General features: G+C 40.0%; 1 protein-coding gene across 1 annotated transcript; it reads right to left on the bottom strand.

Annotated features, from left to right (window-relative positions):
- Positions 1 to 9,917: 9,917 nt before the first annotated feature.
- Positions 9,918 to 15,836, bottom strand: cdca7a (cell division cycle associated 7a). Its single transcript, XM_089002287.1, has 10 exons — positions 15,233 to 15,836; positions 14,072 to 14,203; positions 13,872 to 13,994; positions 13,590 to 13,787; positions 13,433 to 13,501; positions 12,226 to 12,417; positions 12,014 to 12,142; positions 11,352 to 11,501; positions 11,088 to 11,224; positions 9,918 to 10,995 (listed from the first exon to the last, which is right to left on the bottom strand). Exons 1-10 carry the CDS (start codon positions 15,251 to 15,253, stop codon positions 10,962 to 10,964), a joined length of 1,185 nt encoding a protein of 394 aa, XP_088858413.1. The 5' UTR covers positions 15,254 to 15,836; the 3' UTR covers positions 9,918 to 10,961.
- Positions 15,837 to 15,929: the final 93 nt, after the last annotated feature.

The raw sequence follows: 15,929 nt of genomic DNA, 5'->3' as shown, positions 1-15,929 counted from the left end.
TATAGTAAGGCGTTTTTAGCCAAAAAAACGACCATGTATAGTAAGGCGTTTTTGGGCGAAAAATCGACCATGTAAAGTAAGGCATTTTTGGCCGAAAAAAACAACCATGTATAGTAAGGCGTTTTTGGGCAAAAAAAACGACCATGTATAGTAAGGCGTTTTTGGGAGAAAAAACGACCATGTATAGTAAGGCGTTTTTGGCCGAAAAAAACAACCATGTATAGTAAGGCGTTTTTGGGCGAAAAAAACAACCATGTATAGTAAGGCGTTTTTGGGCGAAAAAATGACCATGTATAGTAAGGCGTTTTTAGGCGAAAAAAACGACCATGTATAGTAAGGCGTTTTTGGGCGAAAAAATGACCATGTATAGTAAGGCGTTTTTAGGCGAAAAAAACGACCATGTATAGTAAGGCGTTTTTAGCTGAAAAAAATGACCATGTATATATAGTAAGGCGTTTTTAGCAAAAAAAAAAACGACCATGTATAGTAAGGCGTTTTTAGGCGAAAAAAACGACCATGTATAGTAAGGCGTTTTTAGGCGAAAAAAACGACCATGTATAGTAAGGCGTTTTTAGGCGAAAAAAACGACCATGTATAGTAAGGCGTTTTTAGCCAAAAAAACGACCATGTATAGTAAGGCGTTTTTAGCCAAAAAAAACGACCATGTATAGTAAGGCGTTTTTAGCCAAAAAAACGACCATGTATAGTAAGGCGTTTTTGGGCGAAAAATCGACCATGTATAGTAAGGCGTTTTTGGCCGAAAAAAACGACCATGTATAGTAAGGCGTTTTTAGCCAAAAAAACGACCATGTATAGTAAGGCGTTTTTGGGCGAAAAATCGACCATGTATAGTAAGGCGTTTTTAGCCAAAAAAAACGACCATGTATAGTAAGGCGTTTTTAGCCAAAAAAACGACCATGTATAGTAAGGCGTTTTTTGCTGAAGAAACGACCATGTATAGTAAGGCGTTTTTAGGCGAAAAAAAACGACCATGTATAGTAAGGCGTTTTTAGCAGAGAAAAACGACCATGTATAGTAAGGCGTTTTTAGGCGAAAAAAAACGACCATGTATAGTAAGGCATTTTTGGGTGAAAAAAACGACCATGTATAGTAAGGCATTTTTTGCTGAAGAAACAACCATGTATAGTAAGGCATTTTTTGCTGAAGAAACGACCATGTATAGTAAGGCGTTTTGGGCGAAAAAACGACCATGTATAGTAAGGCATTTTTGGCCCAAAAAAACGACCATGTATAGTAAGGCGTTTTTAGCCGAAAAAAACGACCATGTATAGTAAGGCGTTTTTAGGCGAAAAAAACCACCATGTATAGTAAGGCGTTTTTAGCCAAAAAAACGACCATGTATAGTAAGGCGTTTTTGGGCGAAAAATCGACCATGTATAGTAAGGCGTTTTTGGCCGAAAAAAACGACCATGTATAGTAAGGCGTTTTTAGCCAAAAAAACGACCATGTATAGTAAGGCGTTTTTGGGCGAAAAATCGACCATGTATAGTAAGGCGTTTTTAGCCAAAAAAAACGACCATGTATAGTAAGGCGTTTTTAGCCAAAAAAACGACCATGTATAGTAAGGCGTTTTTTGCTGAAGAAACGACCATGTATAGTAAGGCGTTTTTAGGCGAAAAAAAACGACCATGTATAGTAAGGCGTTTTTAGCAGAGAAAAACGACCATGTATAGTAAGGCGTTTTTAGGCGAAAAAAAACGACCATGTATAGTAAGGCGTTTTTGGGAGAAAAAACGACCATGTATAGTAAGGCGTTTTTGGCCGAAAAAAACAACCATGTATAGTAAGGCGTTTTTGGGCGAAAAAATGACCATGTATAGTAAGGCGTTTTTAGGCGAAAAAAACGACCATGTATAGTAAGGCGTTTTTGGGCGAAAAAATGACCATGTATAGTAAGGCGTTTTTAGGCGAAAAAAACGACCATGTATAGTAAGGCGTTTTTAGCTGAAAAAAATGACCATGTATATATAGTAAGGCGTTTTTAGCAAAAAAAAAAACGACCATGTATAGTAAGGCGTTTTTAGGCGAAAAAAACGACCATGTATAGTAAGGCGTTTTTAGGCGAAAAAAACGACCATGTATAGTAAGGCGTTTTTAGGCGAAAAAAACGACCATGTATAGTAAGGCGTTTTTAGCCAAAAAAACGACCATGTATAGTAAGGCGTTTTTAGCCAAAAAAAACGACCATGTATAGTAAGGCGTTTTTAGCCAAAAAAACGACCATGTATAGTAAGGCGTTTTTGGGCGAAAAATCGACCATGTATAGTAAGGCGTTTTTGGCCGAAAAAAACGACCATGTATAGTAAGGCGTTTTTAGCCAAAAAAACGACCATGTATAGTAAGGCGTTTTTGGGCGAAAAATCGACCATGTATAGTAAGGCGTTTTTAGCCAAAAAAAACGACCATGTATAGTAAGGCGTTTTTAGCCAAAAAAACGACCATGTATAGTAAGGCGTTTTTTGCTGAAGAAACGACCATGTATAGTAAGGCGTTTTTAGGCGAAAAAAAACGACCATGTATAGTAAGGCGTTTTTAGCAGAGAAAAACGACCATGTATAGTAAGGCGTTTTTAGGCGAAAAAAAACGACCATGTATAGTAAGGCATTTTTGGGTGAAAAAAACGACCATGTATAGTAAGGCATTTTTTGCTGAAGAAACAACCATGTATAGTAAGGCATTTTTTGCTGAAGAAACGACCATGTATAGTAAGGCGTTTTTAGCCAAAAAAAGTTACCATGTATAGTAAGGCATTTTTTGCTCAAAAAAACAACCATGTATAGTAAGGCGTTTTTAGCCGAAAAAAACGACCATGTATAGTAAGGCGTTTTTAGCCAAAAAAAACGACCATGTATAGTAAGGCGTTTTTAGCCAAAAAAACGACCATGTATAGTAAGGCGTTTTTGGGCGAAAAATCGACCATGTATAGTAAGGCGTTTTTGGCCGAAAAAAACAACCATGTATAGTAAGGCGTTTTTAGGCGGAAAAAACGACCATGTATAGTAAGGCGTTTTTGGGCGAAAAATCGACCATGTATAGTAAGGCGTTTTTAGCCAAAAAAAACGACCATGTATAGTAAGGCGTTTTTAGCCAAAAAAACGACCATGTATAGTAAGGCGTTTTTTGCTGAAGAAACGACCATGTATAGTAAGGCGTTTTTAGGCGAAAAAAAACGACCATGTATAGTAAGGCGTTTTTAGCAGAGAAAAACGACCATGTATAGTAAGGCGTTTTTAGGCGAAAAAAAACGACCATGTATAGTAAGGCATTTTTGGGTGAAAAAAACGACCATGTATAGTAAGGCATTTTTTGCTGAAGAAACAACCATGTATAGTAAGGCATTTTTTGCTGAAGAAACGACCATGTATAGTAAGGCGTTTTTAGGCGAAAAAAACCACCATGTATAGTAAGGCGTTTTTAGCCGAGAAAAACGACCATGTATAGTAAGGCGTTTTTAGCCGAAAAAAACGACCATGTATAGTAAGGCGTTTTTAGGCGAAAAAAACCACCATGTATAGTAAGGCGTTTTTAGCCAAAAAAAACGACCATGTATAGTAAGGCGTTTTTAGGCGAAAAAAACGACCATGTATATTAAGGCGTTTTTGGGCGAAAAAAACGACCATGTATAGTAAGGCGTTTTTGGGTGAAAAAAACGACCATGTATAGTAAGCCATTTTTTGCTGAAGAAACGACCATGTATAGTAAGGCGTTTTTCGGCGAAAAAACGACCATGTATAGTAAGGCGTTTTTAGGCGAAAAAAACGACCGTAAGGCATTTTTGGGTGAAAAAAACGACCATGTATAGTAAGGCATTTTTTGCTGAAGAAACGACCATGTATAGTAAGGCGTTTTTAGCCGAGAAAAACGACCATGTATAGTAAGGCGTTTTTAGCCAAAAAAAACGACCATGTATAGTAAGGCGTTTTTAGGCGAAAAAAACGACCATGTATAGTAAGGCATTTTTTGCTGAAGAAACGACCATGTATAGTAAGGCGTTTTTAGGCGAAAAAAACGACCATGTATAGTAAGGCGTTTTTAGCAGAGAAAAACGACCATGTATAGTAAGGCATTTTTGGGTGAAAAAAACGACCATGTATAGTAAGGCATTTTTGGGTGAAAAAAACGACCATGTATAGTAAGGCATTTTTTGCTGAAGAAACGACCATGTATAGTAAGGTGTTTTTAGGCGAAAAAAACCACCATGTATAGTAAGGCGTTTTTAGCCGAGAAAAACGACCATGTATAGTAAGGCGTTTTTAGCCAAAAAAAACGACCATGTATAGTAAGGCGTTTTTAGGCGAAAAAAACGACCATGTATAGTAAGGCATTTTTTGCTGAAGAAACCACCATGTATAGTAAGGCGTTTTTGGGCGGAAAAAACGACCATGTATAGTAAGGCGTTTTTAGCCGAAAAAAACGACCATGTATAGTAAGGCGTTTTTAGCCGAAAAAAACGACCATGTATAGTAAGGCATTTTTTGCTGAAGAAACGACCATGTATAGTAAGGCATTTTTTGCTGAAGAAACGACCATGTATAGTAAGGCGTTTTTAGGCGAAAAAAACGACCATGTATAGTAAGGCGTTTTTAGCAGAGAAAAACGACCATGTATAGTAAGGCATTTTTGGGTGAAAAAAACGACCATGTATAGTAAGGCATTTTTTGCTGAAGAAACGACCATGTATAGTAAGGTGTTTTTAGGCGAAAAAAACCACCATGTATAGTAAGGCGTTTTTAGCCGAGAAAAACGACCATGTATAGTAAGGCGTTTTTAGCCAAAAAAAACGACCATGTATAGTAAGGCGTTTTTAGGCGAAAAAAACGACCATGTATAGTAAGGCATTTTTTGCTGAAGAAACCACCATGTATAGTAAGGCGTTTTTGGGCGGAAAAAACGACCATGTATAGTAAGGCGTTTTTAGCCGAAAAAAACGACCATGTATAGTAAGGCGTTTTTAGCCGAAAAAAACGACCATGTATAGTAAGGCGTTTTTAGGCGGAAAAAACGACCATGTATAGTAAGGCGTTTTTTGCTGAAAAAAAACGACCATGTATAGTAAGGCGTTTTTGGGCGAAAAAAACGGCCATGTATAGTAAGGCGTTTTTGGGCGAAAAAACGACCATGTATAGTAAGGCGTTTTTGGGCGAAAAAACGACCATGTATAGTAAGGCGTTTTTAGCCAAAAAAAATGACCATGTATAGTAAGGCGTTTTTAGCCGAAAAAAACGACCATGTATAGTAAGGCGTTTTTAGGCGAAAAAAACGACCATGTATAGTAAGGCGTTTTGGGCGAAAAAACGACCATGTATAGTAAGGCATTTTTTGCTGAAAAAACGACCGTGTATAGTAAGGCGTTTTTAGGCGGAAAAAACGACCATGTATAGTAAGGCGTTTTTAGCCGAAAAAAACGACCATGTATAGTAAGCCGTTTTTGGGCGAAAAAAACGACCATGTATAGTAAGGCGTTTTTGGGCGAAAAAAACGACCATGTATAGTAAGGCGTTTTTAGCCAATAAAAATGACCATGTATAGTAAGGCGTTTTTAGACGAAAAAAACGACCATGTACAGTAAGGCATTTTTTGGGGGAAAAACAGCCATGTATAGTAAAGCATCCTTAATACCATTCAATGAGGATTTAGCTCAGTGGTAGGATGCATGCTTTGCATCTACGGAGTTCTGGGTTCCAAACCCACCACCTATTTTTTTTTTTGCAACTTTGTCTATTGTGGGACGATGAAAGGCATTCTTATTCTTATTGAAAAACGACCACGTATAGTAAGGCGTTTTTAGGCGAAAAAAACCACCATGTATAGTAAGGCATTTTTTGCTCAAAAAAACCACCATGTATAGTAATGCGTTTTTAGGCGAAAAAAACCACCATGTATAGTAAGGCATTTTTTGCTGAAGAAACGACCATGTATAGTAAGGCGTTTTTAGGCGAAAAAAACCACCATGTATAGTAAGGCGTTTTTAGCAGAGAAAAACGACCATGTATAGTAAGGCGTTTTTAGGCGAAAAAAACGACCATGTATAGTAAGGCATTTTTGGGTGAAAAAAACGACCATGTATAGTAAGGCATTTTTTGCTGAAGAAACGACCATGTATAGTAAGGCGTTTTTAGGCGAAAAAAACCACCATGTATAGTAAGGCGTTTTTAGCCAAAAAAAACGACCATGTATAGTAAGGCGTTTTTAGGCGAAAAAAACGACCATGTATAGTAAGGCGTTTTTGGGCGAAAAAAACGACCATGTATAGTAAGGCATTTTTTGCTGAAGAAACGACCATGTATAGTAAGGCGTTTTTGGGTGAAAAAAACGACCATGTATAGTAAGGCATTTTTTGCTGAAGAAACGACCATGTATAGTAAGGCGTTTTTAGGCGAAAAAAACCACCATGTATAGTAAGGCGTTTTTAGCCGAGAAAAACGACCATGTATAGTAAGGCGTTTTTAGCCAAAAAAAACGACCATGTATAGTAAGGCGTTTTTAGGCGAAAAAAACGACCATGTATAGTAAGCCGTTTTTGGGCGAAAAAAACGACCATGTATAGTAAGGCATTTTTGGGTGAAAAAACGACCATGTATAGTAAGGCGTTTTTGGGTGAAAAAAAACCACCATGTATAGTAAGGCGTTTTTAGCAGAGAAAAACGACCATGTATAGTAAGGCGTTTTTAGGCGAAAACAACGACCATGTATAGTAAGGCATTTTTGGGTGAAAAAAACGACCATGTATAGTAAGGCATTTTTTGCTGAAGAAACGACCATGTATAGTAAGGCGTTTTTAGGCGAAAAAAACCACCATGTATAGTAAGGCGTTTTTAGCCGAGAAAAACGACCATGTATAGTAAGGCGTTTTTAGCCAAAAAAAACGACCATGTATAGTAAGGCGTTTTTAGGCGAAAAAAACCACCATGTATAGTAAGGCGTTTTTAGCCGAGAAAAACGACCATGTATAGTAAGGCGTTTTTAGCAAAAAAAAACGACCTTGTATAGTAAGGCGTTTTTAGGCGAAAAAAACGACCATGTATAGTAAGGCGTTTTTGGGCGAAAAAAACGACCATGCTTCGTAAGGCGTTTTTGGGCAAAAAAAACGACCATGTATAGTAAGGCGTTTTTGGGCAAAAAAACGACCATGTATAGTAAGGCGTTTTTAGCAAAAAAAAACGACCTTGTATAGTAAGGCGTTTTTAGGCGAAAAAAACGACCATGTATAGTAAGGCGTTTTTGGGCGAAAAAAACGACCATGCTTCGTAAGGCGTTTTTGGGCAAAAAAAACGACCATGTATAGTAAGGCGTTTTTGGGCAAAAAAAACGACCATGTATAGCAAGGCGTTTTTGGGCAAAAAAAACGACCATGTATAGTAAGGCGTTTTTGGGCAAAAAAAACGACCATGTATAGTAAGGCATTTTTGCTGAAGAAACGACCATGTATAGTAAGGCGTTTTTGGGCGAAAAAAACGACCATGCTTCGTAAGGCGTTTTTGGGCAAAAAAAACGACCATGTATAGTAAGGCGTTTTTGGGCAAAAAAAACGACCATGTATAGCAAGGCGTTTTTGGGCAAAAAAAACGACCATGTATAGTAAGGCGTTTTTGGGCAAAAAAAACGACCATGTATAGTAAGGCATTTTTGCTGAAGAAACGACCATGTATAGTAAGCCGTTTTTGGGCGAAAAAAACGACCATGTATAGTAAGTTTTTTTCGCCCAAAAACGCCTTACTATACATGGTAGTTTTTTTCGGCTAAAAACGCCTTACTATACATGGTCGTTTTTTTCGGCTAAAAACGCCTTACTACACATGGTCGTTTTTTTTTCGGCTAAAACGGCTTACTATACATGGTCGTTTTTTTTGGCTAAAAACGCCTTACTACACATGGTCGTTTTTTTTGGCTAAAACGCCTTACTATACATGGTCGTTTTTTTCGCCCAAAAACACCTTACTATACATGGTTGTTTTTTTCGCCTAAAAATGCCTTACTATACATGGTCGTTTTTTTTGGCTAAAAACGCCTTACTATAATGGTCGTTTTTTCCGCCTAAAAACGCCTTACTATACATGGTCGTTTTTTCCGCCTAAAAACGCCTTACTATACATGGTCGTTTTTTTTGGCTAAAAACGCCTTACTATACATGGTCGTTTTTTTTGGCTAAAAACGCCTTACTATACATGGTCGTTTTTTTCAGCAAAAAATGCCTTACTATACATGGTCGTTTTTTTTGGCTAAAAACGCCTTACTATACATGGTCGTTTTTTTCAGCAAAAAATGCCTTACTATACATGGTCGTTTTTTTTGGCTAAAAACGCCTTACTATACATGGTCGTTTTTTTTTGGATAAAAACGCCTTACTATACATGGTCGTTTTTTTTGGCTAAAAACGCCTTACTATACATGGTCGTTTTTTTCGGCTAAAAACGCCTTACTATACATGGTCGTTTTTTTTCCGGCTAAAAACGCCTTACTATACATGGTCGTTTTTTTCAGCAAAAAATGCCTTACTATACATGGTCGTTTTTTCCGCCTAAAAACGCCTTACTATACATGGTCGTTTTTTTCAGCAAAAAATGCCTTACTATACATGGTCGTTTTTTTTGGCTAAAAACGCCTTACTATACATGGTCGTTTTTTTCGGCTAAACACGCCTTACTATACATGGTCGTTTTTTTTGGCTAAAAACGCCTTACTATACATGGTCGTTTTTTTCAGCAAAAAATGCCTTACTATACATGGTCGTTTTTTCCGCCTAAAAACGCCTTACTATACATGGTCGTTCTTTTTGGCTAAAAACGCCTAAAAAAGCTCTACAAATCACCATTTCACGCTGTTACTTTTTTCGGGACCTTTTCAAAGGGGCCAAATTGGACTGTGGAGTAGGAAATGAAATCAAGAGAGAAAAATGGCCAGCATGGCACCTCAGCCAATGTTTGTGTTTTTCACAGGGAGCAGAGTAGGGAGGGGCGGGGGGTCTGCGACCGTTGGCGTGCATGGGCGTCGCGTCACCGAGGCCACTTTCAGGATCCCCCAGCACGCCCCTTCTTCCCAACGCCCTGACGCCCCCGTCCGTCCCTGGGTTAGCGGTACCCCGCCCGCCACACGCTACTCATTTACTGCTACGCCGCTTTTCATAATTAGCACCGCCAGGCCTCATTAAATCCGCTCTAATGAATAAATATTGTATTTCATAGCGTGATTAGCAGATGAGCTCAATGCTGAAGTGTTGTCAACAATGACTCGGCCAAATATTCATCAGCCCAAAGTGGAAGATCGTTGCTATTTAAAATAGGAGCCCGATTGTCAAGTGCATCCTTCCAATCTCAACCAGACATTTGGAAATGTTCCGTTTTGACAGTTGGCATTGCATTTTTTTCATTGTCAATTATTTCTACGATCTTTGTGACTGCTTTATTTCCTGGATATGATAATGCATGTAGTCCATGTTAAGTGCTTTGTTCCAGCTTCAGCTGTTGTTAAAGCACCTTGTTTATGGAAGAAGTTTGAAAACATGCCATTGATTGGGGGTGCGCACCGCACCGCCTTCTACTCCGGTGCACTTTATACACCGGAAAATACGGCCCAAGATTCTAAAAAAGTGAAAAGAGGCTCGATTTTGTCCATAAAGAAGTATCTTTGATGATTTTTTTTCAGATTTGATTTCAAATTCTTCTGTATGGTCACATGGTATTCTGAATATATTCTGCCATATTGACACTTGGAGTTGTTTGGAGGGTGGGGGTTGTCGATTGCAAGACAGGTTTTACTGTTTTTCTGCTTCAAAAAAGGCGATGACCTCGTTTTATGAACGCTTTAGTTTACAAACATTAAAATTCACCATTGAATGAATCATTAAATTCAACATTGGTATGGCCTTATCAGCATGACTTAACCGACATGGTAACAAAAGAAGTCTGTTGGATGTAATTTCATTGCATCATGCGTACACCTCCCAAAAGGGATTTTGGGTCTTGATAGCCAATCGCTTCACATTTCCCAAAACAGCAATGGATTCTCCAGTCCAAAGAAACACTTTGTTGATGTCAAGATGACGACTTTTAATCTCAAAAAAATCTAATAAAATACAGGTCAAGTAACTTGTTCCAACGTGCCTGGAATGAAACAATCCCCCCGAGCAGCCGTCATGCGTCCAGAATCAAAAGGATGAGCACAAAATGAGCCGGAGCGTAGCAAGAAATGATTGGAAATGATTTACAGGTACAGGACTGCCATTAGAGAGAGAGCGCTAATTGTTTCCACGCCATTAGCGGCGGTGATCTAATGAAGGAGATGTGAGCGCTACAGTATATATCACACCTAACTCCTTACACCCCCCACGCCCCCCATCATGGTGCCCTTCCAACAGGACACACCCGGCCGGAATGCTAACACCTTTTAACATGGACACCTAGTAACAAAATAACAAAAAAAAGATTCTAGTACTAGTACACTGTGTAAAATTTACATTAAAACAAATACAAATACAGCAGTTTGAGCAATTTTGGAGAATTGGATTGGATTGGATATGCCTTTATTAGTCTCACAGTGGAGAAATTTACAAATTAACTGTATTTATATCCGCTCGTGAAAATATTCACATTTTTAAAAGCCTTTGGTCTGGAAATGTTGCCCAAAAAATGAGCCTCTTTCAAAGTGAGCAAAATAGATTTGGAGGGACATCAAAAAAATCCTACTTGTCATTGAACGCCCCCAAATTGGAGAATGGTGACAGATAACATTGAAAATGAATCGCCAACAATCACATATTTTGAACTTCGGAAGACAGCAAATACTTGCGCTTTTGTATTTGGACTCCCAAAAAAAAAAAAAGTCATTTCTATTAACATTAAATGATCAACATTTGAAAAAAGGCAAGAATGAAAAACCTGATCCGACCGCGCAAAAGTGTCCAAAGGTTTGGAGTTGGGCGGGCATCTGCGGTGGCTTGCTCATCACTTGCTATTCTGTTCCAGCTCCTTCTTCAAACTACGGGGAAAAAAAAAACTATGAAAAAACATGTCATCAACTAACTACAAAAAAAAATTGCGCGTGAGAGTGAGAGCGTTCTGATCCGTTACCTTTTCAAGTAAGCGTGAGCATTGTCGAATCCGTGAAATTTGGCCAGATAGACCAAGACTCCGGTGGCGCAGCGGCCCTCGCGGGCGCGGCAGAAGCTGCAGTTACAAATTCCCCGGCAAGGCGGGCAGCGCCAATCCTATGGGGTACGACGAGGCACACACGTGGCTTCAAAAAAGCTCCGGTGACATTGATGCTAATTCAAGTGTTAGCTTGCGTTAAGCTAGCAGTCTATATGACAGACACGTGATCTTTTCAGAACTCACCGCGTCCAGCAAAGCCTCCCGCACTTCTTCCCCGTAGCGATTCCGAAGGCACGGTCCGCAGAATTGGCCGCGGACGCCGACGCATTCGGGATTGCGGCAGTTGGTTTTGGTGTCGATTGTTTTCTGGCGGCACTGGTGGCAAGTGCTCCCCTGGAAGGGGAGAAAAATCAGACAAAAAAAAGAAATTGGCCAGAAGACAAAAGTAGTGTTCTTCTTAAGGCATAGGTGACAAAGTTGAGGTCCGGGGGCCAAATCTAGGCCGCCACATCATTTTATTCGGCCCACGAAAGCTAATGAAGCACATCAAGTTGCATGTTGATTTCTAAAATCTGAACCAACGTTTCAAATATGCCAATGTAAAACCACAAAAACGGTCATTAATTTTGACTTTTGTGCGCTTTAAATGTAATATGCGGATGGGATTAAACATTCTAATGGCTTCCTCAAATTCATAACAGCAAAATGTGAGTATTTTTAGGATTATGGAATTATCTTGAAGTGTGTTGAAGAGTTACATTTAGACTAAAGTAATGCCGTTACGCCGTCTTGAGTGTCTATGCGTGTCTTGCGACCAGTTCGGGGTGTCCTCTGCCTACTGCCCGAAGATCGCAGAGATAGTCCACGGACAAAAAGCGAACGGTGCGTCGGTGGCCCGGACTCACGGTGACGCTGTTGTAGACCTTCTCCCTGGCGTTGTCGCAAATGCGCTCAAGCTCGGATTCGGTGACCTCATCGACGGGTCGCACCACGTGAGGGAAGGCCTTGGGCCCGTTGCACGAGCGTTGGCGAACCTGTCGACCAAACGAGATTCGCCACGTATTATTTTTTGGGTAGCGTTAAGCGACACAACGACAAAGATGTAAACGCAGCTTACGGGCTCATCGGCTAATTTGTAGTAGCGGCTTGGGCGCACCAGGCTGAATTTGTCTTCCGCGTCTTCTTCCTGCTCCGGCGTCGGGCCGGGCGGGCCGTCCACTAGCGTGCGCGAGCGAGTGTGGGGTCGAGACACACGCTCGGAGCTCCTCCTACAAATTTCGGGGACGTGGCGTCGAGGTGTACGCCGGATCTGAAATGCCATCAGAAAGTATCCCAAAATCGTGCTATGATATGAAATATATGATATGATACTATTACAACTCCACTATTTTTTATTCTAAACAGAAGTAACAATATCGGCTTGTTTATATGTGTGTGTGTCTTAAGTACCATTTGCTTGAAAGTTCCCGCTCCCGCAACATTTATGCTCATTTGAGTGTGTTTATGTGAGTTTACGTTAAGCTAGCAGACTTTCACCTGACATACAGTATAAAAAAAGTATATGTCTGGGTAAATATTCCAGTGTTGCAAGAATACAATGCTTCACTGGCTTTGGTTGTCAGCCGTTTTTTTTTTTGGTGTGTTTAAGTATCATTAGTTTGAAGCGACCATAGCAGTGATGCTATCTTTTGTCGGGCTTTGTGTTAGGCGATAACATTAAGCTAGCTCGCCGACTCTAGTGGGAATCGGGCCTCAGCGAGGCTGATAAGAGATGCTAAGGAATACTTTTTAAACTGTATTTAGATACATATGTGACTTTAAACAGTATTTAGATATGTATAAGACACGTGGAAGCGGTAAAACTATCTAAACAAGTTAGGATTTCTCTGTCAGGCTTCCATGTTATGCGGTAGCATTAAGCTAGCTAGCTGACTTTAGTTGGAATTGAACCTCAGAGAGGCTCAAAAGAGGTGCTAAGGAATACTTTTAAACTGTATTTGGATAAACGTGGGGTTTAAAATATTTAGATGCATATAAGCCACACAGGAGCGATAAAACTATCAAAACCGGTTTTTATGACGATCTATTACAGATGGCATATTGACTGTTTTGTGTGGAGTTTTACATACGGGTAAAAATGACCCACAACTTTTTTTTTGTTCAACATAATGTGAGGGTTAAGTACCAGCCAATTGAAAGTTTAAAGCTCTCGCACCACCAATGCTAATTTAAGTGTGTTTATGTGAGCTTGCATTGAGCAAGATAACATAAATATCAGCGTACACATCTTGATGTTTGATTGGATTGTAATGGCGCTATTTTACCTTTGTGGGTGCAGCGGTTTTAGGAAAGAGTCCTGCTACTTTTTGGAGCTCCGCCATTAGCTTAGCGAGCTGAAACAAAACAGGAATGAACGATTTAAAAAAATATATAAGCCATTCGGTCACTCTACTTTGGAATGAGCAAATCAATCTTCATTACCATTTCTTTGTTCTCTTTAATATTCAAGGCTCTCTTGGTCATGAAGTTCTCCCCTTCTTCATCGGAGTCCAACGCTTGAGCTTGAGGTTGAGGAAGGGGTTCGGACGCCGGTCTTTTAGCGCCCGCTTTCCCAAAAGCCACCTTCAAGATGTTGGAGCGACCGTCACGTCTCGCGGGCGCAGAATTGGGAGCCACTTTCTGTGAGCGGTTTATTCTTTGTTTTTATGAAGTTGATCGTAAAATAATGAAACATTCTCGCCCGTGCGTTCTTGAAAAACGTACCATCGCTTTGATCCGATTATTGAGGAGCTCTTCCTCGAACCCGGCGCGCGCATCTTCCTCCGCAGCGGCCTTCTGAGCTTCCGGCTTCACAACCAACCGTTTTGACAGTCGGGAGCTGCTCCTCTAAAAAAAGATGTCACTGCTTGCACCCCGGCCTCAGAACTTGAATGGCCAGCCGGTAATAACGCACGTGTTATTACCGTGTTTGCGAAGCCTCCGTCGGAGCCAAAACTGTCGCAGCTGTCATCGGAGGACGTCTCCATGGTAACCAAGGGGACACTGCGGAAGCTCCTCAAACTCATTCTGGTGGACGGAGGTTGGGCTGATGCACGCTGTGGCAAGTTAAGGTAAGGGAAACATCATCGCACCTTTTTTTAACTCACAAATAAACACTGTTGAGAAGTTAGGGTGCAAAAAAAATATTCATTGAAGGTGCGTCTGATAGTCCGGCGCGCATTATATATGGAAAAAAAAAATATATATATATATATATATATACACATATATATAAAATATATATGTACGTATACTGGCACAGTATTAAACGTGTGCCATTTTTGTTCTTTTTAATGGGATTGAAATTAAATGAGGTGGCACGGCGACCGACCGGTTAGCGTGAGCTGATTTCAAAATGGATGCGTGACGTTAAATGACGTTTAATGTGAATCATTTCAGACTTACAATCGTGAAATAAAATAGAGCAAGAAAAAGCATTCAGGGCTTGAACGCTAATCAGTCGATGACATGAATCATTTTGATTGAGGTCACTGCAAATTTGGGGACAAAATTGGCACTTCTGCTCAAGTTCAGATTAAATGGCTGCAATTATAAAGTCTGGGATGTGATTTAAAAAGTGCTCCTATATTGAAAAAAAGAGAGCGTGGAACATTTGAACTGAACATGTTATAGATGTTCTGCTGGCCTTAACTTTTGGAACATAGTATTTATCTTCAGGGATTGGCTTCAATACACAAGACATCATGAAATCATTGACGTTTCTAAAATTTCATCAGATTTGAGCAATGACTTTTGGTCAAAACGACCTCACGAAGCGTTTTTTTTACCTCCCTCCAACTATAACTTGCCCCACAATCCAAGAAATGGACACACGAGGCAGTACTCGAATGCAGTTCCTGTTCTATATGCTCAAGTTGTATTCGCCTACTAGTCAAATACCCCAAAAATATTGACGTGTGCCAAACGGAGACCAGTTTAAGAACCTCGTAGCAGTTGTATTCACAACTGGGGGCAACTTTTCGAGTCAATGCTTTGCAATCGGTAGCAAAATTCGCCTGTCGTAAAATACGATCAAAAGTAGCCAATAAACAAGAAAGACAGAAAGTAAATACTTCGTGCGTTACCTTTGAGCGTGTGCAAGGCATTTTAGTCTTGGAAGTTGTTTTCGGCACTTGGACGACGAGCAGCCGCACTCGAGCTCTGCGAGGAACAAAGCACGAAAGCCCCCCGGAAGCGCGCGCTCTTCTCGTTCGTTTCCCGCGCCACTGGATCGTCCTGGAAGCTAGATAAAACTCTTCACGCGTTTAAACGGGATGGTGAAAAGTATGTCGATCAAGATTGCTCGTGTTAAAGTTACTATCGATAATACGTATTTTGTAGATTCATATTTGAACAGTACAACGACAATTTCATGTCATTTATTCCACGGAAGTGTATGTATATTTCATGCCACGGCGTGGCGCGAAATAGTTGACTTTCAAATTTACATATAGGGCGGGTAAAAAGATGGCTTTCCCTCCAACTTGGACTGCCTGTGAGCAGGCTCCAAAATAGTGACGGGAAGTCCGGCGCCTTTCAGGGAGCCGCTTCTTTTGGCTCGGCTCACTCAAAAGATCCGGCTCTTTTGGCTCCTCGTTTTTTTTGTTGCTTAAATTAATTAACTACCAAAAATCATGTATAATTATGTGAAAAAGGAATTACTCATGAAAAAAATACACTATATCAAATATTGTTATTTATATGGCTTGATTCATATGTGCACAGAGAGAATGCATTAACTTTCACTTTCCCTGTGGTTATTTTGATCTGCTGATCATATCA

This window comes from Hippocampus bargibanti, linkage group LG08 (assembly GCF_051943395.1).
Source record: "Hippocampus bargibanti isolate YZ-2025 linkage group LG08, ASM5194339v1, whole genome shotgun sequence".
NCBI classification, from domain to species: domain Eukaryota; kingdom Metazoa; phylum Chordata; class Actinopteri; order Syngnathiformes; family Syngnathidae; genus Hippocampus; species Hippocampus bargibanti.
The sequence above is the reverse complement of the archived record's forward strand: the minus strand, read 5'-3'. Positions and strand labels throughout refer to the sequence as shown.

Bases quoted from the DNA above. Each gene is read 5' to 3' on its own strand.
- cdca7a (XM_089002287.1), bottom strand. From the start codon at position 15,253: ATGCCTTGCACACGCTCAAAG. The intron at 12,143-12,225 runs GTAAGCTGCGTT...TTTGGTCGACAG, and splicing joins ACAAATTAGCCGATGAGCCC to GTTCGCCAACGCTCGTGCAA. The intron at 11,502-12,013 runs GTGAGTCCGGGC...CTCCCCTTCCAG, and splicing joins AGGTCTACAACAGCGTCACC to GGGAGCACTTGCCACCAGTG.